At 44.1% G+C, this 23,219-nt stretch overlaps 1 protein-coding gene across 2 annotated transcripts in view; it reads right to left on the reverse strand.

Annotated features, from left to right (window-relative positions):
• TFCP2L1 (transcription factor CP2 like 1) overlaps positions 1-23,219 on the reverse strand; it is a 50,261-nt gene that overhangs the window by 16,804 nt on the left and 10,238 nt on the right. For both annotated transcript variants that reach the window (XM_016128505.2, XM_016128504.2), the window contains exons 3-7: positions 6,608-6,684; positions 5,964-6,069; positions 5,150-5,256; positions 3,904-4,056; positions 669-779 (exon numbers count right to left, since the gene is read on the reverse strand). In XM_016128505.2, coding sequence (XP_015983991.2) covers positions 669-779; positions 3,904-4,056; positions 5,150-5,256; positions 5,964-6,069; positions 6,608-6,684 — 554 coding nt within the window. The remainder of the gene's footprint in view (positions 1-668; positions 780-3,903; positions 4,057-5,149; positions 5,257-5,963; positions 6,070-6,607; positions 6,685-23,219) is intronic.

A 23,219-nucleotide genomic window follows, 5' to 3' on the forward strand; every position in this document is an offset into this window, starting at 1 on the left:
ACTCCAAGAATGGAACCCTGCAGACATTCTTCCCATGTACAGAGCTTCTTTTGCACAAGGTTATTCACAGCGCCCTGTCTGACAAGGCAAGAGCCTGGAAACAATCAAGGGTCCACAAACAGGCCAGCCACACAACAAAGGCGATGCAGCTAGATATAGAACTAGAAAGCTCTTTATGAACAGATATTGCAGAACAGTGTATCTATGTATGCTGGTGGTGTTAAAAAAAAAAAACAAAAACAAAAACAAAAAACAAAAAAACAGTGTATGAATTGGCTTTATTTGCAGAGAAAGTTGGAGGAACCAGAGATGCTGGCTGCCCTAAGAAGAAAAACTGAGAGGCTGAGACAGTGTTGGGAGAGATATGTTCTGATGCCTTTGAAATTTGGACCTATTACCTAATAGAAAAAGTAATACCCTAATTTCAAAAAGTGCAAATGGCAGCTAAGAGTTAAGCTATTTCTGAAACACCTTTCCGGCTGCTGGACCTTATCAAATGAACACAACTCCAGACCCAGGAATACACCACAATTTAATGGGTGCTCGCTCTCAAAAGAAGCATTCACCCAAGGTGGGCAATTTCTGAAGACTCTAACCCCCCAACAGTGCCATTGGCCCGCTGCTGGCAGAAGGCCCTGGGAGGCTCACCCAATACCCGGCCAGCTCACCTCAGTGAGAATGGTGGTTTCATAGGACGGCTGGTACTTCTCCTTCTCTTGGGCGGTTCTCTTCTCCATCTTCTCCCGGTCCGTCTTTTGTTTCCGGTCAGCTCCCTTTGGCTACAGATGCAGAGCACAAGGGTCCAATTAGTCCAAAGCGGACAGAGGCGGCTATTGATAGAAGATCCAGGGCTGAGTGGCAGCCCCCAAAGCCAGCAAACTACTGCCTTACCTGGGGTGTAGAAGCCCAGGCAGGACCTCACAGATGGGTTAGTATCTCTCTTGCTTCCCAGTCATCAAACATGTGGCCCTACTGTTTGAAACCTTTGCCCTCTGTGAGGGAGCTCAGAGCCTACCACAGGGTTCTGCCACTATGCTGCTCATGGGGAAATGCCTGGAAAAGATCTTTGCCAACAGCTACTCACTTATAGAAAGGATCCCTCAGGCACCAGAGCAAATCCCAATGCATTCCTGGGGTTACCCACGGAGAGCGAAGGGAACCAGAAGAGCTAGGGGCTGCCGGTCAGGGTTTGGCCTATGCTTGCAGGCTGTGAGATCCCGGCCACATCATGAAGGCCTCCATACACCCAACACCTAGGACCCCTGTCGCTCTCAGCTCATGCTCCGTACACAGGGTAAGAGCCTATCCTGGGCACCAGCCAACTTGAGGAACTTACAGGTGTCCAGACCTCACAGGTACTATTATTCCCCTCATTTATAGGTGAGGAAACTGAGGCTTAAGTGATTCATCAAGACTAAAGAGGAACCAAGTGCTGACCAGGTACAGAATCCAGGTGAGAGAGCCCAGGTACGTATCACCACTGGGCTGGCCCTACCAGTCTGGCTGATGAAAACCTTCTGGACTCTCACCTCCCGGAAGTTCACAGCAGTGTTGGTGAGTTCAGATATCAAGACCCCGAGCAGCCCCAGGACTGAGCAGTTTTACTATGTACGCAGTAGAACACACATGGTGGGCAGTCAGTGAACAAAATTCATTTTCAAGCTCAAGGGCACCTTCAAGAATTGTCATCCTGCATACACCTTCCTCAGGGCACGGCTTTTAACTCCCAGCTCAAGAGATTTTAGGAAACAGTGCTCCGAGTGATGCCCACACTGGACATAGGCTGGTTTGCAGGGGGGTATATGGGGACATGAATGACAACTTCAATATTCAGTAGGAGAGCCAGGCATACAGCCGCCGTACTCATCACCTGCTCCACCTCTAAGCTCCTGTTCCTAAGAAGAGGCTCTGAAGCCACAAAGCAAGGTGCCATATCTGCAGGCTGAGCCTGTGGGGGGGACAGCACTCAGCCCCAGGAACACCTGTGGGGAGCTAGCTGGTCAGAAACGGGCCCTGCCTTCCATTTCAGAGGCCCTAATACCCCACGCAAAGCCCAAGGCACAACTCCAGGAAGCTGGGGGCCTCCCAGGAGCTGGGGTGACCAGGCGGAGAGAGTGATAGACAGTTTGGCTAGTGCTTGCAAATACCTGTTTGACCTGCCTCTGTGAACAGGCATGTGTAGATGGGTGGCCGTGCTTCCTCAGGCATTCTGAGGAGCCAGTTTTCAGAGATTGGGGCTCCTACTCCCCTGCAGGAAGTGACACGGCCTTCCTCGGGTCACTCAGACATGGCAGCTTTGGGCCCAGTCCCCCAATTAATACCTGGTGTGTGGTCAAGAAGCCTGGTGGGCAAGGCCCTCACTGCTGAGCTTCTGCCTCGAAAGGCAGCAAGGAAAGTGAATGGAGGCCATGGGGAGGACTGGGCACTCCACGGGCATAGAGACTCCACCCTGATCCCCTCTCTTGCTGCCCAGCACGGTGTCTGAGCCCCAGGGCACACACTTTGAGGGCAGTGGATTACATTGGATGCCCCTGGATGAGGAAGTGAACCGCTACCTAGGGTAGATGTGGTCTGTACCTGACGGGGAGAGAGGTGTCCCTGGAGGACTGGGAAAGGCCACCAGCAGTGCAGCTGGAGAGATGTCCACTTGAGCCAGAATCACGAGATCCGGGAGTGGGCAGTAAGACCAGAGGCTGTAATACCACTGCACTGAGTTCAGCAAAGAACTAGTCCTAACCCGCAGGACCTGGGAGGATGTTACTTTACATAGCAGAAGGGGTAAGGCTGCATGGAATTAAGACTGCTAACAATATGAGATTAAATGGGAAGATTATCCTGGATCATCCCAGTGGGCCCGAGGTAATCACAGGGCCCTTAAAAGTGGAAGAATGAGGAAGAAGAGGGGTGAGAGTGATGCAGTGTGAAAAGGATTTAGCCCCTTCTCACTGGCTCTAAAGATGGAGAGAGGGGCCACAAGCCAAGGAATGCAGAGGCCTGAAGAAGTTGGAAAAGACCAGTAAGAAGATTCTCCCCTAGAACCTCCAGAAAGGAATGCAGGCTGCTGACACCTTGACTTTAGTCCAGTGAGATCCATTTCAGACTCTGAGCTTCAGCATTGGAAGACAATAAATGTGTGTAGTTTTAAGCCACTAAATGTGTGGTAATTTGTTACAGCAGCAACAGGAGACAGAAGGAAGAAGCTCGGCCTCCTTTGGAGGGTGATTTCAAGGCTTCAGAATCCTAAAGCAGGTATCTGAAAGGCGCTGCCACTCTTTCGGGAAAGACACTCACGCTCCTGCCACCACCTCTCCCTCTCACCCAGGCAGCATCACTAACTGACCAAAGCATCCCATCCAGAGCCCAGCCAGGCCCAGAATCCTCTGCCTGCGGCCTCAGGCGGCCAGCTCTTATCCCTGTGAATGAGCCAGCAGCCCGGCCATGTGGTCTCCTATGTACAGACCCACCAACTCTGGCTCTGCTTCCCCTACAGCTGCGGGGATTGGCATGCTTCCCAAGTCACTGCCAAGTGCTTGCTGTGCACCAGGCTCTGTGGAAGGTGCTAGAGAGATAAACAGCACAGCCCCTGTCTTTCCTCATCAGAAAGTCCAAGCGCTTCTTTGAGAGGAAAACGAAAATCTAAACTTGTGTAAACCCAATCGTTTTTGTAAAACAGGTGAGCACTGACATTGGTGATGATGAAAGCTCAGGAGGTGCCACACTCGATGCCCACAGCGGGCAGGCTGTCATTCCAGGACACCACGCCTGTGCTCATCAGGTGAAGGCAGAAGCTGGGGCTAAAGGACACTGGGCTCCCTGCTGGGCCTCCACATGGAATCACGAGACTGTTTTGGCATCACTGTCCAGAGCGGATGAGCGCAGGCAGGCATGATGAGGCTGTCCTACCTTGAACACCTTGATCTGGCAGCTGGCAGAGTGCAAGTGCTCAGTGTACTCCCCATTCTCGTTCTGCTTAAATGTATCGATCTGCACTCGAAAAGGCACTCCCTTCTCACCCCCGTGCTTCCTCGGGGTGAACTCTGTGCTGATACAGTGTACCTGGAAGGGGAAACGTGGGGCAGGTAGCGAGATGGGGGTGCGGGCACCCCAAGGGCTCCTTTCCAAATGGAAGTTCCCATCCTGCCTGGTCAGGTGCAGACCTGCCTCAGCCTCCCTGCTCTTCCTCAGAGCCATATACTCCATTGAGCTGACAAACCTTCCCATCACCCTGTCCACAAAGGACATAACCCAGTCTCACTATGTCCTGACTCTTGCTCCAGGCTCACTGACCCCAGTAGCCTCACCCAAGCTCCTCAGAGACCTCTGCCTTGGAAAATCCTACAGACTGCAGAGCAGGAACCTAGTAGTTCCTAATGGCCTGCTGTCCAGGTTACTTGGGCCAGGCCGGAAGCATGACCAGAAGGCTGGAACCACTTCTGTATTTCTGTAAGTACCTGCTACACAGAAAGCACTTGATATTTATTTATTGTTATAATACCGTTTGTTATAATAATACAGTATTATTATAATAATACAATACTATTGTAATACTAATTTTAAAATACAATAAGAATATTGTGATTATGAAAAAAAATCACTAACTTCTACTGAGCGATTACTATAGACCAGGCACTGCGGCAATGGCTTTATTTTCATTATCTGATTTATAAGACCAGTGGGAAAACTAAGACACTCAAAAAGGGGACACACGGCATGTGAGAGCCGGGGATAAGCCATGAAGCACAGCGTATGGCCATGCCCTGAGCCGGCTCTATCTTCTGTCATGTTTACCATAAAGCTGGACCCTCATTGGGGGCTCGATAATTAAACAATTATTTTAATAACAAACTATTAATGGAAATATTTTTGCTTCAAATTGTTCATGCCAGGAAATATTTGTTTTATAAAAGCTTACATATGCATAAGCAAAACCCACACAGGACTCTAAAACATTCCAGTCCTTTTCCAAACCCTGTGACCAACCAGCTCTGATTAAGCAACACTCCACACTTCCTCCCCCTTTGGTCTCCTTCTCTGCAACAGAGAACAGAAGCCCAGTAGGGCCCTGGAGAGAGGGGTTAGGTTTGAGGAACTGCAAAATGGACCCCAAAGCTCCAGCCTCCCCACGGTGGGCAACCTCCCTCCTTCTTACCTGAATGAATGCGGAGGCTCTCTTCGAAGGATCCCACAAAAACTCAACTGCGTTCAGCTGGGTCGGGCTGGCCCTGGGGTCCAAGATACCAACAGACAGTGGAATATCTGTGCACACATACACATACACAAAAGTGCAATTGTCAGCCACTCCCAAATATTGAGGGAAGGACTCTCATTACAGGTCCAAATTCCTTAACCACAATTTGAAATGCCAAAAGTTCTGAAAACTAAGTTTTGCATAACTCCTTTGGCAGAAAGCCTGACTTGAATTGTCATGAAGCTATTCAGCCTTTATACCATTTAGTGTAAACAGTCATTTTATTTTGCTGCAGAAGATTATTGTGCTTGATTGCCTGTTGGAGGCCTTCCCCGTGCTATGAGTCTATGCACCCTATTGTCATTCTAACTTCTAACTTCTGAAGTCCAAAACCCATCTGGCCCTCAGGGCTGTGGATAAAGGACTGTAGAGAGTGCCAAAGGCCCCAAGATTCCATTTCCATTGCCCATCTCTGTGATGCCCATCCTCCCCTTCATCATGTATCGAAATTCTCTGAGGCACGATCCTTCTGCGAAGCCTCCCCTGGAACTCCGGACAGCAGATCTTTGAATTCTACCTGTCTTTCTCTTCCACCAACAGGGGCACTCCCTGTGTGCAGACCCAACAGCGTGTTCACTTCTGCCCGCTCCCACAGGGTTTTGCACAAGACAGCAGTGTGCTAAGATGCCCAGCACAGATATGGGTCCGGATGGCATCCAAGAAGAACCTCACTGTGCTGGAGCATCTTGGGCCTGCCCTGGCCCAGGAAACTCACCGATGTCCAAGATCCTGTCCCCGGGCCGGCTCCACCGCCAGCCCTCCAGCTGCTGGTGCTCTGTGTACTGCAGTCGACGATCGTGGAAAACCACGCGGATGATGCTCTGGGGAGCGGAGGCCGGCAGGGGACAGATGAGTGTAGGGCCAAGAAGGACCCAAGAGGAACCCACCCATCACCTTCTGAGCCAGGGCCGCCCCCCCTGCCCTTTAAGGCGCTCCTCCTGGTGCTTCCTGTCCCAGCTCTCAGCACGTACCACTCTACACCCTCAGTAGAAACCCATCAATGCTAACAACGGTAAGAATAACAGTGCCTACCCTTTTAGCACAATTCCTAAGTGCTTTGCGTACATGGTTAATTTATAAACCTTTTGTGCAGATGAGCAAATGGAAGCTCAGAAAAGTTCAGAAGTGGTAATGCCAGGCAGGAATGCAGAGTCTGCCAGTCCACCAGCCCATGCTACTTCAGCACTCAACACCACCGGCCTGCCCTAGGCCCCCTGGACAACACGCTGCAGGGAACAGGAGCTCGCTTTCCCTCTGGAGCTTTTCCTGAACCCCAGGTCATTCCTGAACCCCCACAGCAGGCCCAGGTGCTAAGGCCCCAACCAACCCCACAGGAGGGAGAGCGCCTCACAGACTTACCTTGACATATTTTGTGCTCAGATCTTGAAAGTCTCCCAGCTTCCGATTCTCCAGCAGACGAATTTCATAAGACTGACCTGGAAGACGGTTAATAGTACAGTCCCCGTATCTAAGTGTTTTCAAACTAGGGGCTCCCGCTAGAGGCCTTCATAACCTCCTCAGTGCCCCGCCCCCACCGCTCCGCCCCAGGCCTCACGGTCCAGGAGCAAGGCAGGGAAGAAAGTTCATAGCCAGCTCCAGTCACCAGCTGAACTGAATGCCCCCATTTGTCCACCTGCCTGGTTGGGCCCAGTGCACCTCAGGTAATACACCACAAGACCCCATGAGAAACAGCACTTCTACAATTTTCAAAGAAAGAGAATCCAACAAATATTGTGAGCATTAAATTTATGAAACATAACTTCGTATCCCTTTATAAAGAATGTGCCCCATACACTTGGATGGAGAACACAGCTACTTACATTCACATTAAACAATTGACCATACCCTTCCTGAGAGCAGGTTTAAAGGAATGAATAAAAGCCTGTTAAACATTGTCTCTAATTGCAGAATGAAAAGCATTTTCCCAAGTTAAAAGAATTTCATGTATTTGAAAGGGTGTGGGGATTCTATTTGGTGATATATAACCAGCACAAGCTGGTTAAAGAATATAAATGGAAAAAAGATCCATCCATAATAACAACAAAACACTTTAAAGTGTTTATAAATAACCTGAAGAAAACTATATGTTTCATTGGAAGATAAAATATAGTTTGAATAAATGAGATACACTATGTTTCTAGATAGGAAGACCATATAGCAAATGTCAATTATTCCCAAGTTAAGTTTAACCACAACTCTAAAACACCCTAGTATATATCATAACTTAATAAAAGATGTTTTAAAAATAACAGAATAAATGGTTTAATCACTGGTATTGGTAAATCTGATTAGTTGTTTTAAAGAATTTTTAAAAATAATGATAGACTCATAAGAAATTACAAAAATAGCACAGAAAGGTACTGAGCACCCAGCCCCAGTTTCCCCCAGTGCTGGTACCAGGAAATTGACTATGGCACAACACAATTAACCAAACCCAGACCTTACTCAGACTTCCCCGGGTTTTATATATTCTCTCGTTCTCGTTCTCTTTCTCATATGTGTTTATGGGTATAGGCCTATAAAATTTTTCACATGTAGAGATTAGCTATTTTTTTCAGAGTGCAGACCCTCAAATCATAGCAGCCATCAATACAAGTGACCGCTGAATTAAAAAGCTATTTTCTTAAGGTTTTATTTATTTTAACACGAATGACTACTTATTGGACAAGTCAGTATAGGGAAGGACTTTCTGAACCTAAAATCGTGGGGGGAAAGGCAAATCTAGCTATATTAAAATCTTTATAACCCCATGGCTAACCATCTTAAAATCACTAAAAGAGAAATGGTTAGAAAAATACTAAGATCCCTTATAGTGAACTGAATGGTGTCCCCCTGCCCTCCCCTGCAAAAAACACATCTATACCCTAATCACCAGAACCTATGAATGTTACATTATAGTTGGAAAAAAAGTATTTGCAGATACAATTAAGTTAAGAATCTTGAGATAAGATCATCCTGGATTGTCCCAAATATCCCTAAATCTAATGACAAGTGTCCTTGTAAGAGACACACAGAGGAGACAGAAAGAAGAGGAGGCTGTGTAAACATGAGAGCCGAAATTAAAACGATACGACCTCAAGCTAAGGACTTCCTAGAGACACCAAAAGCTAGAAGAGACAAAGCACAGATTCACCTTTAAAGCCCCCATAGAGAGCATGGCCCTGCCAGATTTCCAACTTCTATCCTCCAGAACTTTAGGAGGATAACCTGTTGTTTTAAGCCAACATGTTTGTAGTAATTTGTTAAAGCAGTTACAGGAAACTAATACATGCCCCCCTACACACACACACACATGAATACTAGAATGGGCAAATATGAAATTAAATCATTCATTCCAAATATTTGCTGAACAACAACTATGTGCCAAATGCCGTGCAAGTCCTAGGACATGAAGATGGCAGAATGGACACAGTGCTGTGTGTCAGGGAGCTCATCACCACAGCTCCCACCAGGCTTGGAAATGACGCTGGCCGAGCCCAGAAATACCCACTCACTAAAGCACCCTTCTCAGGAAGGTAGGACCCCTTCACTCAGCTTTTAGTGGCCCATCTTACAGGACTGGTGGACATATAACACACACGCCAAGGCCCAACACTGCTCAAGACAATGGGCTGGGCACATCACATGAGAACGGAAGAGGCACATACCCCAAACTCTTGTCCTGCCCACATGCCAATTCAGAAGACTCAATTCACAGAAGGATCTTGCTGACTTAATCGACACCTCTGACTTTCTAAAAAAGCCAGATTTCTAACCTACATTTCCAGGCTCCTGAGCCTACACTGCCTTGACAGTAACATAAAATGGAGCCTCTCATTCCCTAACTGGTTTTTCCAGTGTCCTCCTCCTTCCTCAAGGAAGAATGTACAGGCTCTGACATGAGGCCCAAGGCCCAAGAGGTTATTATGTGGGTTTACGGACACTCCAGGGCCCAATTAATACTGACCTCAGGTTCCTCAGGGCAGCCTCAGCTTATGCCCAGTAAGAAGTATCTCTTGTCCCATATAGAGTAATTCCATTAAGTGGGGTTTTAGGCTCAAGGTAACGGCCTCCTCTACCAGGAACAGAGACCTGACACATGAGCTTCCCCACAGAATCTCCCTTCCTCAACCCTTCCTCCTGCCGGCACCCTTTAGAGTCCCTCCCAGCCACACCACATCTCCTTGACTCAGGCCTCAGGCAGGACAGACATCCAGCCTCCCTCCCCATGCCTACCTCAGTGCCTACACACTAGCCTCCCCGCTCTTACACAGCACCATCCATAGGCCACAGTTCACAGTCACACACTAATGGATGAGCGAGGTCATGACAGCTGCATTGACCTGAGGCACACAGGCGTAGCCAGACCATCTCACAGCACGGATGGGAGCCACAGGCTCTGTAAAGGCAAAGACTGGTCTATTTGGCTCACCATTTTACTTTTCGATGCATAGTCGGTACTTAACAAAAGCTTAAACATGATTTCATAGTCTTTGCAATACTACTTTGGGCTAGAACTATAGAGTTAGCTACAGTAAGACACACTCCTGCCCTCAAAAGGTTAACACTCTCCTGGGTTACATCAAACAGTACAGGAAAAACAAACTCCTGCTATGAGATGGGCAACACTCATCTGTAATGGGAAGGGGGAATGGTAAAAATGTTTGAGCAAGGAGATAACATTAGAGATGGACTCTGAAAAGTAAGCAGGATTTCAAAAGCTGAGGGGAAGAATAAATAAGAATGTATTCCTAAGAAAACTATAGCAAGGAGGTGGGAGGGCCCAAGAGGCATGCGTCTAGGGAACAATAACTGACAGCTTTTATCCACTGGGTACTTACCCAGTGGTAAAGTCTGCTCAAGTACTAAGTCACCCCAAATCTCACAACATGTCAATGGGGGTATTTAGGATTATGAGCTCTACTGATAGAAAGAAGAGACACATAGAGGTTACCTGACAGGCAAGTTCACACAGCTACTAAGTGGCAGAGCCACGAGCAGAAACTAAATCCATTTCTAGAACCTGCCACATTCTTTGCCACATCCTACCTGGCGCGTGTCGTTTGCTGGTCAGAGAGTATCTGTAGTTCCACATGACGCTCTCAACGACTCCTTTCTGGAAAGCATCTGATTCAATTTTGCACACCGAATAAAGTTTGCCTACATCTGTGGCATTAAAAGCACCCCGACCATCGCCATGCCAAGTTAAAATGGTTTTTTTCTCCTTCCTTCTTCCCTTTAGGACTAACAATGGAGATGAGTCTGAGGATGAACCACTCAGCTTGCCAAATGAGCTTAGATTTAGAGAAAGCAAAGATTCCATTTCCTTGTCTATAAAATACTGTCCTACATTCTAAACAATGATCTGGCTGGGAAAACAAATCACTACAGAAAATGATAATAAAACCTGTTCTAATTTCAGAATGGTGAAATGTGGAAAAAGAAAAAAAAGTTGGTCTTTGAATTAAGGAAATAGAGTAACAAATAACTATCAGTTAGTTGTTGTCCAGCTATGTGATAGGACATTGCTAAGCCCCTATGTGTATTATTTCATTTAGTCTTCTCACCAATCCCAACTTATAGATGAAGAACTTAAGATTCAGAGAGGGTAAATATCTTATTGAAGATCAAATCTGGGTCTCTCTGACTCCAAGGACTGATCACTTAGCCAAACTACACTGCATGGTATCTAGTTGCCTCAAAGGGCCCTTCTGGTTCTAATATTTAGAGTCCATCTGTTACATTCCTCTGAATTTCTTTATATTCATTATATTTCATGACCCTCTTCTACACAACTAAACCATCCCCTTCAAGACTCAAATCCTTAATGCCCCATGATTCAGTTCTCTGAACCAAAATGGACCTTAGAAGTCTATGTGAATATGTAACCACGCTGTGGTGTAAGGTTTAATATTCATTTCCTCCTGATAAACTAGTCTCCACGACTAGTTTACCCCATTTAAAAAACAATCAGAAATCTAAAATATTCGGAAAATACTATAAGGTTACAGTAACTAAAACCATGTCATTTTTGGCATGGGAACAAATAGACCAATGCAAAAGAACAAAGAGGCCACAAGTAGCCTTTCGGATACTTGGAAACTTGATCTATGACAGTGAGAAAAAAGATAGCTTCTCAAAAGTGCAGGATGACTGGTTTTCCATATTGAAAAAATATATATTGGACATCATATGTAATAAATTAATTCTAAATGATTAGAAGCCATAAAATAAAAGCAAAACCTTAACTTTTCTAAGAAAAATATGAGACTACTTTATGACTGTGTAGTAGGAAAGGAGTTCTTAAACCAGAAATACAAACGCAAAGGAAAATTATGTCCTCTGTGTCAGTGGTCCCGAACATTTTTGGCACCAGGGACCGGTGCTCCTATGAGAATCTCAGGCCTGATGATGTGAGGTGGAGCTGCAGAGGTGATGCTAGCGCTGGGGAGTGGCTACAAATACAGATGAAGCTTCAGCTCACTCACCCATGCAGCCCAGTTCCTAACAGACCACAGACCGGTACTGGTCTAAGGCAGGGGTTGGAGATCCCTACTTTATATTATACAGGAAAACTATGTTAAAATTTATAGTGAAACACTTTTGAAAATGCCAGGGTGCTATTAATAATTACATAGTCCCTATAAGTGAGGACTGACCTGGGACATATGGACACCCCATGGAAACAGAAGATGGCCAATCGACACATGAAAAGATACTGGTCTCTAGAAGTCTGCATAATGCAAAGTAAAATAAAACCCATTTTATATCCAAAGGTGACAGTTTGACAATATCAAGTGTTGTTGAGAATGTAGAGGCTAAGCACTCAGGCATTGCTAATAGAAGTATTATACAGATACAACCATTTTGGAGAAGAGTTTACCAAAAAAGATTTAGACTGAGGATGTACAAGCCCTTTAGTCAAGTAAATTGAGTTCTAGGAGCATGTTGTAATGAAGCACTTGGTGTGTACAGGGGGATGGGCGAAAATTGCTCATTATAGGAAATATGAAGCTGTCAACAACCTACATATCCAGTGACAGGAAAAGAGATACATCAATTCTGTTATTTGACTTAGAATGGAAAAGCACACAGCACTTAAAATGAACACTCTAGAGACACATATCAAAATGGAGAAATCTCGGAAACATAATATTAAACAAAAAAGATAAATGATGACATATACATGTATATATATTTATATAAAGTTTGAAGGCATGCAAAATAATACTGTTCTTTTTTATGGCTGACTATGCAAGGAGTAAAAATTGGAGAATGTGCATGGGATTCAAACCAACACCCATTTCACAACACTGGTTTTGCTTCTAGGGAGGAGGAAAGGCAACAGGATTAGAAAAAGGTGATCAGAAACAAATTTGGCAAGGTTGAAAAAACTGCTGGGCACATGAGTATTTGTTCTTACTCTCTGCAGTATTCGATTGATCTGAAATTAAAACAATTCTGTCACATGATAATATGCACACACAATAGTTGGGAGAGGAAGAATACTGGAGTCAGTTGTCATTTGGCATTGTGCTATGGCTGAGTGTTTCTGACTCTCCAGCCCTACCTTAGAGGGAGGATCCCTTGGGTTCCAGTGCTCAGCAGTCACCCTACACCCTAACTGCTGCCCGCTTTGTGCCAGTGATATGCTGGGTACAAGACATCCCATGATGCTAACAGGGGTAGCATTCACCGCACTCATTTACACACCACCCCACAATTTTGCCACTGCAATTAAAAACAAGCAACATGATGAGCCTATTTTATTAGTCAACTCACTTTTTAAACTTGATTTCTTAAGTGCATATCAACCTACATATAGAAAATTATAATCATATACCATAAATATAGTACTTGTAAAATTTATATAGATATGCGGCTACCCCTAAACTGCCTTGGGAACCTGGTCAGCATCCAGGTTTGGAGCCTGGGCTCACATACAGACCCACCACTTAAAACTGGGCAAATGGCTCCATTTGTGAGCATTGGTTTCCACATCTCCAAAAAGTGGACGATACTGGCACTTAACACAGAGGACTGTTGGAAGATTAAAGATACATCCAGCAGAGATGGCACATTGGAGGTCTTTTGGCTGGACCTCAAAACCTCCCTGTAGTGAGAGCACTGGTAGATAGCGCAGGGAGCCCTACGAGCTGGCAGTGGCTTTTCCACAGCCTCACCAAAGCCTGCCAGATGATTCTTTCCAATATCCCTGGCCCCATCCTCTACTTTGAAGTTGTTAAAGGCCTTTTAAAGCTAAGAAGGACCCCTGGGTCAGCACTTGGTGATGTCAACTAACCCTCCACAGGAGGCCACCAGCCCAGCCCAGAGGATCCCAGTGCCAGCAGCAGCAGGAGCCAGAGGGGTGGTCACAGGCTTCATCCCCTCCTCTCCACCCCCACTAGCAGTGGCCAGCCCATCCCTGATGACCCTGTCCAGTTTAGCAGTCCAGCTTTAGCCTGCAGGGAGGGGTGGGGGTTCCTCAGCCTAACTGAGGCTCATGGGGAAACCCCAGCCACCACCTAGGGGAGATCTCTTAGATCCTGCCCAAAGGGCCCTGAAGCCATTCCAAAGGTGTAGGAGTTTCCCTCTAATCCTACCTTGGGCTGTGCCCAGCCTCTATCCTTTTGCCTTTCCTTACCTCCACCCCACACAGAAATGGAGGAAGAATGGCGATGGGAATAAGAGATAGCAGGGAAAACTTTCCCAAGGAAAATGAAATGCACAGGTATAGCACTATGCACCGTGCCTGGCCCAGGCAGGTACTCGACAAACCTGTTTCCTCCCTCTTCCCTCATGCAACCCTCAACATCTAACGTCTTCCAGCCCAGACATCGGCAAACTTTCTCCATAATGGGCTAGGCAGTAACTATATTCAAACTTGAGGACCAATAAGATCTCTGTCACAACTACCTGGCTCTGCAATTTTTATAAGGAAGCAGCCATAGATTAATATGTGAGTGAATGGGCATGGCTGTGTTCCAATAACATTATATTTATAAACACTGAAATTTGAATTTTTACATAATGTTCACTCTTCCTTCTGACCTATTCTTTCCTTCCAACTTCTTTAAGCATCTTGCAACTTTGCCCCTCAGCTGTCTTGTACGATGGCTAAGTCATAGCTCCCCAACTTGAGTGAAAAGTCTTGAGAACAGGCCAGCTACCAGTTTACCTGAATCAATTTGCACACAAATATACACATGTATATCAGCCCCAATACAGTACTGGCATGTGACAGACTTTTAATTAATGGTGGCAGAATTTGATATAAATTCCCTAAAGCAAATAACAGAGCTGGAACTAGGCAGCCAAACCAGGAAGAGCATGAAAAGATGCTTAGCTTCACTAAAGGTCAAAGAAATGCCAAATGCAAATAATGCAATGCCAATTTCATCTGTCAGACTGGCAAAAGTTTAACAGATAGCTAATATCCCACAAGGACAAAAGATAGAGAAATGGGCCCACATATATACTAGAGGTGGGAGATATTGTCACAGCCTATTGGGCATTTTGACAATACCCATCAATATTGTAAATACACACCACCTGTGACCAACTACCCTGCCAAAAAAGTACTAAATAATATGTACACAGTAAAATCATACTTTTATTTTAAAATGTTATACACATACCCCTATATTTGTGAGTCTAATATATGCATCTACCAGTGGATAAAGAAGAACCTTTCTCTCTGAAATTATATACATCTTCAGCATCAACTTTTTTTTCTAAACTAGGAATATATTACATGTGAATTCGAAAAAAAATACAAAATGAAGAGGGAAGAGTGCTGTTCATACTGTTCCAAGTATGTAACGGATGTTCGCAGGAATAATGATTGGTATTTTTTAATCCAGTGTCCCCAAAAGCCAATCCGACTAGTACGCATTTGGGGAAAACCATCTTTGTCCAATAAGTAGAACACCAAACACATGCCAATGAAGTCAGACACACAGTGGTACTTCTAGCCAAGCATCTCTCTGGGAGACCATTCTGGGAACCTATAAGCACAATATGACTACCCATTTTAGAGATGAGGAAAACAAGGCTCAGGGAAGTACTGATGTGCCCAAGGGAACACTGCAGTTAGTGGCAAAGACTCAGCAGACTTGGCCTGGCCCTGAAAAAGAGGAGAAAGGGGATCTGAGGACAGGTCAGATACACTGGGGCTGAGTCAGACTCCCCTATGTACGTCCTAGCAAGTTCATGGACCTCTCTGCATCTCACTCTCTACATCTGCAAAATGTTCCTTGCAGAACAGTTGTGAGGATTAAATGAAATAGTGTACTCAGCCTGGCATGTAATAAGTACTCAAGTGCCAGCCACGACTGCCACTTCCAAACAACAAGCGGGGAACGCGCCCTCCTGCACAGAGCCCCGCCCACGCACCGGCCACTGGACTGGGAGCTGCGCAGCTGAACTCTCCTCGAGCCCTCACAACAGCTCCAAGCAAGCGAGCCAGCAGCCCAAGGCCACCCAAGGTCACACGGCCAGGAGGCAGCCAAGCTGGAACATGCCCCCAGGCAGGGGTGATTCCACCAGGCTGCCCTGGGCTGCGTGGCTAACAGCCTTGAGTCCCCTTTCAACTGTCTGGGTAGCGGTGTGGGGAATACTAATCCCACTGCTGTGACAGGGGCAATGCTGCAGCAAGCCCACCCTGCTCGCCCCACCTCCCCGGGCTGCACCCTCCAGGTTCTCCTGCAGAGCAGCTCTGCCCAGCGAGCGGAACCCAGTGCAGGGCCGCCTGCCCGGATCACAGTGTTCCCAAGAGCAGGAGGCAATTGCTCCCACCAGCCAAGACTTACAGGTTGTTTACTTTCCAAGTTACTGCTTTAGGTAATTAATGCCACATAAAACATAATGGAGGCCATCATTACCTCAGAGAAAGGAGGGCTGGGAGCCAACAGTGGTGTACTAATAATGGCAGACAGAGAAAGCAGAACGTTGCCCACAGTGCACCAGCACGTGTAGTTTGTCTTGTCAGTATTATGCAAGTATGTCCACAGAGCGCTCACACACAGGCATGCTTCAGGGAAAAGGCTCTGCCTTCAACACACCTGATCCCAGTCCTGATGGCCTGTCACCTGGGTGACCTTGGGCGAGGTCCTTGGAGCCATTATGAACATCAGGGAAGAGGCACCATGCCTGGCACACATTGGATCCCCAATAAACACTTGGCAGATGGTAAGTACGTGTGTGTGTGCACAAAGTAAGAGAGTAAGTCATATCCTGGACACCTTCTAGAGAAGAATTATTTTCAGGGCTGGGACAGGGAAAATACAAGATGCTCCTCTTTTCTTAAGCATCTCATAGTGTCAAAAATGAGTAAATGCTCAAAAAAAGGATGGAGGCATGTCAGAGAGACACAGGAGCCAATCCAAAGTTCCCAGTGACCACAGCTGGAATGATCTAACAACACACTGGTTAACAATAGTGTGGAATTTTAACCCAGAGTAAAATAAATACCCACGAGTCTATACTGATATAATAAGTAAATAAATAAACTAATGGTAAAGAAGAGAAAGCACTTTCTTACAGTAGCATTCCAATTACTAAATGTAAAAAGAGGAAAATAAATAAAAATTGATGTGGACAAGATCTGGCAATTGGTGCTACAAATTAGTGGGTCAAATTTAAGAATAATAAAATATCAGCCTAGTCACCAAGTATCTCTCCCACCCCAAGCTATTTATTAATTACAAAAGGGAAAAGAGTAACTTTACAGCAGAGAGACCTGACAGACACTACTAAATCATCAAGCCATGAGACAAATAGCATTATGAGCCCTTACCTTGATATACTAGCAAGGGCACAATGTCACTTTTGTGGCTTTCTTGCCAAAAAAATGCTTAACCTCAGTTTCATCATTACAAAACATTAGAGAAACCAAAATTGAAGAACATGTACAAAACTGACCAGTAAGCCCTCTGCAAGTGTAAAGTTCAAGGGAGAAATGGAAAGACTAAGGGACTGTCACAGATTGGAGACCAAGGAGACATGACAGTGAAATGACATGTGGGATCCTGGATAGAAATCTGGAACAGAAAGGGGACAGTAGTGGAGGAATTGGTAAAATTCAAAAAAAGACTGTAGTAGAGTTAATAGAATCACACCAGTTTAACTGCTTGATTTCAATAATTGCACTACAGTTATACATTAACATTATAAGAAGCTGGGTAAAAGGTATACAGGAATTCTCGCTACCATTTTTGACAGTTTCTTTAAGTCTAAAATGACTCTTTTTTTCCTTCCCCCAAATTCCCTGGCCTCCCGAGCCCCACCCAGATATGTGGATAGTAAATCTGGGTGGGACTCACGAGTCAGTATGTTCATAAACACCGCTGGCTGATTCCGAATTGGGGGCCTCTAGGCCCCTGGACACTTGAGCAGCATTTTCAAAAATTGTTTGATTTGCTCTTGGTAATGAAAATGGGATCTCTTTTTCCTATTTTATTTTATACTTGATTATTTCTGGTTCATAGGAAATTCACTAATTTTTTATTAAATTAAACCTAATCTATTACAATGAATACAAAACTGCGGATTGTCAACCCATTTTGATTCACAAAATGGCAGTTGCATATGGTTCCACCTAATGCGATGGTCTTGCAGATTAATGAGTAAAAGGGCAACAGGAAAAAAAAGGCAATAGATACAAACTGTCGGTTTTTAGTACATATGTGGGAAGATGCTCAATTCTATTCACAAGTTATTAGAAATTAAGTAAATGTGAAAGAAAACAAAGTGCTAATTTTCTGTGTGCAATTAGAAAAGATCCAGAAAGTTGAAAATATAGAGCCCAGGCAAGGATGGAGAAAAACAGGTACTGCTCTACACAGGTGATAGGGGCATAAACATGTAAGTTAATAGGACAAAGGACAGTAGAGAGTAGAAAACCAAATTTCTAAGATAGATCAGTATTGTGACTTGCTTAGGCATCTCTCCTCCAAGCCCTGCCAGCAAGAACCATGTCCATGCTGGGGCTGAGGTCATACATGTGCCCTTGATCGGTCAAGATCTTGGAAGTGGAGCCAGATAGCCTGGTTGCTCATATATGCAGCCCATCACTGTCTGGCCCCGGGCAGTCCCATTTTCTCTCTTAACCTCGGGTAAGATAGATGAAGGACTTTCTGGGGCTGCCATAGGGTAAATAGGGCTTGTCAGTACAGCCCTGAGACAACCAAAGCCTCCTCTCCCCCCACCCCTCCAGCCCCAGGCCTTCCAGACGAGTGGACACCTACAGACCATCTCAGGGAACTGCTCCATCAGCCTCTGTTTACAGAGCAGAGAAAGAGAGAAGGTGGGAGCAGCGGCGCTTATACGGGGCCGAGCTCTCGGGCCACATTCTATCCAGGTGAGCATGCCACCTAGCCAGGCTAACAGTCCCTCCCTGGGAGTGTGGAAATGAAAACACAGGTCTACATAAAAACTTGTACATGAATGTTCTTTACAAAATATTCGTAATAGCCAAAAAGTGGAAACAGCCCAATGCTCACCTACCAAAGAATGAATAAAATGTGGTACACATCCAGATAATGGAGTGTTACTGGGCAATGAAAAGGAATGAAGTTCTGATACATGCTGCAATGTGGATGGCCCTTAAAAATGTTACACTAAGTGAAAGAAGTCAGTCACAAAAAAAACACCATTTATTTGTATGACACCATTTATCTGAAATGTCTAAAATAGGAAAATTTACAGAAATAGAAAGTAGATCAGTGGTTGCCTAGGGATGAGGGTGGGGAGAGAGAATGGGATTGATTACTAATGGGTGCATAGTTTCGTTCAAGAGGAATGAAAATGTTCTATTACTATATTATATATTACATTATATTAGTTATGATGGTTTAACATATTTAGTTGAGTATACTAAAAAACATGAATTGTATACTTTAAAAGGATAGATTTTACAGTATGTGAACTGTACCCCAATAGAACTTTTAAATAAAAGAGAGATCAGATTAAAGTACCACTCTGTGGTCTAAGGCAAGTCACACAGTCTTCTTGGTCTCAGTTTACCCATCAATAATACAGGGGGGTGGGTAAGGGGTGTACAGGCTAGATTAGTGCTTCTTAAACTTTAAAATGTTCATAATTCATTGGCAACTTGTTAAAATGCAGGTTCTGATTCAGTTGTCCAGCAGCAGCTCTAAGATTCTGCACTTAAAACAAGCTCTCAGGTAATGCTGGTCTGTGGACCAATTTTCAGTAGAAGGCATCAGAGATATCTTAGGCCCCCTCTTGCTCTAATACTTAAGAAATCTACTCTCATCCACCTCTGTGAATTCCCAGAGTGTCTGTGGTCTCTCCTTCCCATTCAAGACTCAAGGGGTCCTCCAATCACACAGATGGAAGCTTCCAGGGCACGGTCACTGGCTGGAGAGTAGTAAAGGAAGATCGAGAACCTCCCAAATCTGCCTATGCACAGAGCCCCTGGCCAGGCACAGGAGAGGTCCTCAATCTGTAAAGCATAGACCCACGAGTGAAGCAGGACCCACATTTTCTTTGCAAGGTCCAATGCTCTCCTTCTGGAAAGAAAAAAGATGAACAGCTGAACCCTCCACGCAGTGGCTAACAAACCCTAGTGTACCCAAGCATCGGTCATTGGGGTGCTTAGTGAAAACATAGTCCTGTCCCTCCCAGTTCTAACTCAATAGGAAACACATACTCCGGGAGATCAGAATTTGAGTTCAAGGTCAAATACCGCCCTAGAGCCACTCCAGAGAGAAGACAAGACTGCACTCCAAGAGATTGTCAGGAACCCACTACACAAGCTGACAAGTCAGATTCTACCCTCCAGACATCAGTTTCCCTATCGATAAATGCGGGTTGAATGAGATACATCTCAAGGTGCCCAACGGACGTTCCTGTATAAGACAAGGTGAGGGACAAAGTTGAAGGTAGGGAGGCTAGCTGTCCATGTCTGGCCAATAAACACCAACTCACTGAAGCAATGGATTTTTTTGCCAGATAGCTCCGCAAGGAAGAGTGTCTATGAGAGGGACTCAGAGGCCCATGAAAAATGAGGCAGGAACACCAGTTCCTAATTAACACAAATTAGCACGTGTCCTCCTCCCTGTGGCTTCTACAGACTCCAAAGTTGTCCAGCTCTGGGCTTATATCTGGCCCTGCCTCAGCAGAGTGTACAGCCCAGAAACATTCCACCTTTACTCTGGGCTTCCTTCCTTCTCTTGTGAAATGAAGGGGTTGGAACAATCATAGTACCTACGTGTATAGAATGGCTAATTTAAACCATAACAAAATACAAAAAAAAAAAACAAAAACAAAAAAAAAAAACCACCCTTCCTAATCTGCATACATTCTTCTACATAGTAATTCTAACCACAGTTCAGTGGCCCCTGAAACCTGACTCAGGGAACCGTTTACAAAAGTAAGGTGGGTCTTTCTACCCCTGACCTTTTTCCCTGCTCTCCTCCCCCTTAAACATCCATGAAAATCAGCCAAACTTAACGGCAGAAGAGAAATAACCTCCATTAAGACCCATTGATGTATGTGGCATTTAAAAATTATTATCTTCCTACAATGTGCCATACAAATTATAATCTTTCTATTTGTGCAGTGACTAGAACAAGGTTTATTATACTTGGTACCCATTATAATGGTCTGTCCCAGTTGCCAGGCACTTGTTGATTTAGCGATAGACCACCTACAGGGATCCCCGGCAGGCAGTTGTAGGCTACAAGCCAGCGGCCTGGGGCAGAGCCACAGTGCCCTTTGGCACCAGGGAGGCCATGCTGACAGCCACAAAAACGTCTGTGCTGCTGTTCCTGAGGAAGCTGTGCAGTGCTCTAATGAGGTTGTCTGAATTACGGGCTCATGGTTCATATCTGTTTGCACTGCTCCCTCAGTCCCTCTGACTGACCCTGGTGCTTCTCCATGTGGCTCTGCATCATGTTCTGTGACCCCTCCACTTGGGGACTATAACAGACTATCTTTTCAGTGGTAATCATCTCATTATCTGTTGGCCTCGCAACACTAAAAAAAATAATAAAACCTATGGTAAAAATAGATCAGGACATCCCCTGCATCATCAGGTCCCCAGGGGAGCAAGAGAGGTGAGCTGTAAGGGCTAGGGGACACAAGGTGATAGGCAGGTTTGATTCAGATATACAATAGCCAACCTCTAAATGTGTACAAGCACAACAGGACATCTGATGTGTCTTCTCTCTTTAAATTAATTTTCAGGGAAGCCTATTTCATTTAACATGTGACTTAATTGATGCTGTATTTGCTCTTGTTCAAGTTTTAATAATTATAATTTCTAACATTGTGTTTCTGGAATACTGATGGTTTTAACATAATTCTTAAGACTATATCATTTTCCCAATTAATTGGACCCTCAAGAATTAGATTACATAAGTATTATACTTTAACTTAATCCATAACTATTAAAACATAATTGAAGTTTAACATGACCAGGAAGAGACCTTTAAAATATTATAACTCATTTCTATATGCTATAATCTGTGATAAGCAGTCTGTACAAGTAACCTTATATTTATTTCAATAAATGTTAATGTTGATGAGTTTTAAAAACAACAAAGAAACCAAAAAGGAAAAAAGAAAAAAGATAAAACACCACACAGTAAATGATACTGATACCCCTGGCTAAATTATTAGTATTTTTATTAGTTTTTTAACTCAGAGATTAATTATGGTGAGCTGACATTTAGGAAAGCATTTTTTCTTTATTTTGTTCTTCTCTTTAACCTTTATGATGTGGTTTATAAAATTCGTTGCTGAATAAACATTTCTAAATTTTATGTAGGCAAAATGAAAGTATCTTCACATGGCACAAACAAAACAAACAACAACAAACATCTCATTTAATTATCAAGACAAAACCTGAAAGGGGTGTTATATCTATTTTACAAAAAACAGGGGTTGACAGGTTCAGTAACTTGGGAGAAAAAGAGAGAGCCATAATTGGAACCTGTGTAGATTCAACTCTAAAATTCCTGGGTTTTGGTCTGCCACCAGTTTCTAAGAAAGAATAATTACTACCATCATCCAAACCAGTGTTACCAACTGAGAGAAATACAGTTTTTTTTTTTTTAATTTAACAACACAGATTAGATAGCTTTTGTGGATATACTTAAGGATCTATCTCATGCTTTTTATGATTATGCCGTATTCTACTATGTGACGGCTCCAATTCATTAAGTTATCGTAGGACAACAAGGAAAATATGAGTTAGATTCCTTCCTCATATTTTACACACCAAAATGAATGCCTAAGTGTCAAAGACTGGGGTGCACTCGCTGGAGTGCTTTAAAGAACAGGTGAATATTATTAAAATTTTAAAGTGAAGAAGGCTTTCTTAACAATCAAAAAATTAAGGTGAAATCCAATAAACCTGATCGCATAGAAATTTATTAAAACTTTTATTACATAAAAGAGCTAGCAAGCAAACGAAAACTGAATGAAATAAATAAAAAATTGGAAAAATATTTCTAACACATTATCCCAAAGATGCAAAAAGCACTTACAAATAAATAAGGATGAAATCCTCCACTTGAAAAAATACGTAAATCACATGAAAGGCAAAAGGAGAAAGTAACCAATAAAATATGAAATATAAATGTAATTGAGGAAATGAAAATTAAAACAAGAATACCTTATATTTTCCCCATTAATGACCAAAGGTTAAAAAGTGTTGGCAAAGTTACAGAAAAATAGACATTCTCCATTCATTCAAAGAAGTTATACAAGCCAGGCACTGTGCTAGGACTAGCAGTGAACAAGGCATTCAAGGTCTCTGCCTTCAAGGAGTTCATATTCCTGTGTGGTAGAAATGGGAGATAGATAATAAAGGAGAAGAAAATAAATAATTATTCAGATAGTTATTGTTCGTAAAAGTACAAGTAAGTACAACATCACTGTGGGGCAATATGGCAGTTATCTATCAAAATGTTGTGCTGGAAATTCTATTTCTAGATATTTATCCTATGGATATTTTCACTCC

This window comes from Rousettus aegyptiacus, unplaced genomic scaffold, assembly GCF_014176215.1.
Source record: "Rousettus aegyptiacus isolate mRouAeg1 unplaced genomic scaffold, mRouAeg1.p scaffold_m13_p_2, whole genome shotgun sequence".
Taxonomy (NCBI): domain Eukaryota; kingdom Metazoa; phylum Chordata; class Mammalia; order Chiroptera; family Pteropodidae; genus Rousettus; species Rousettus aegyptiacus.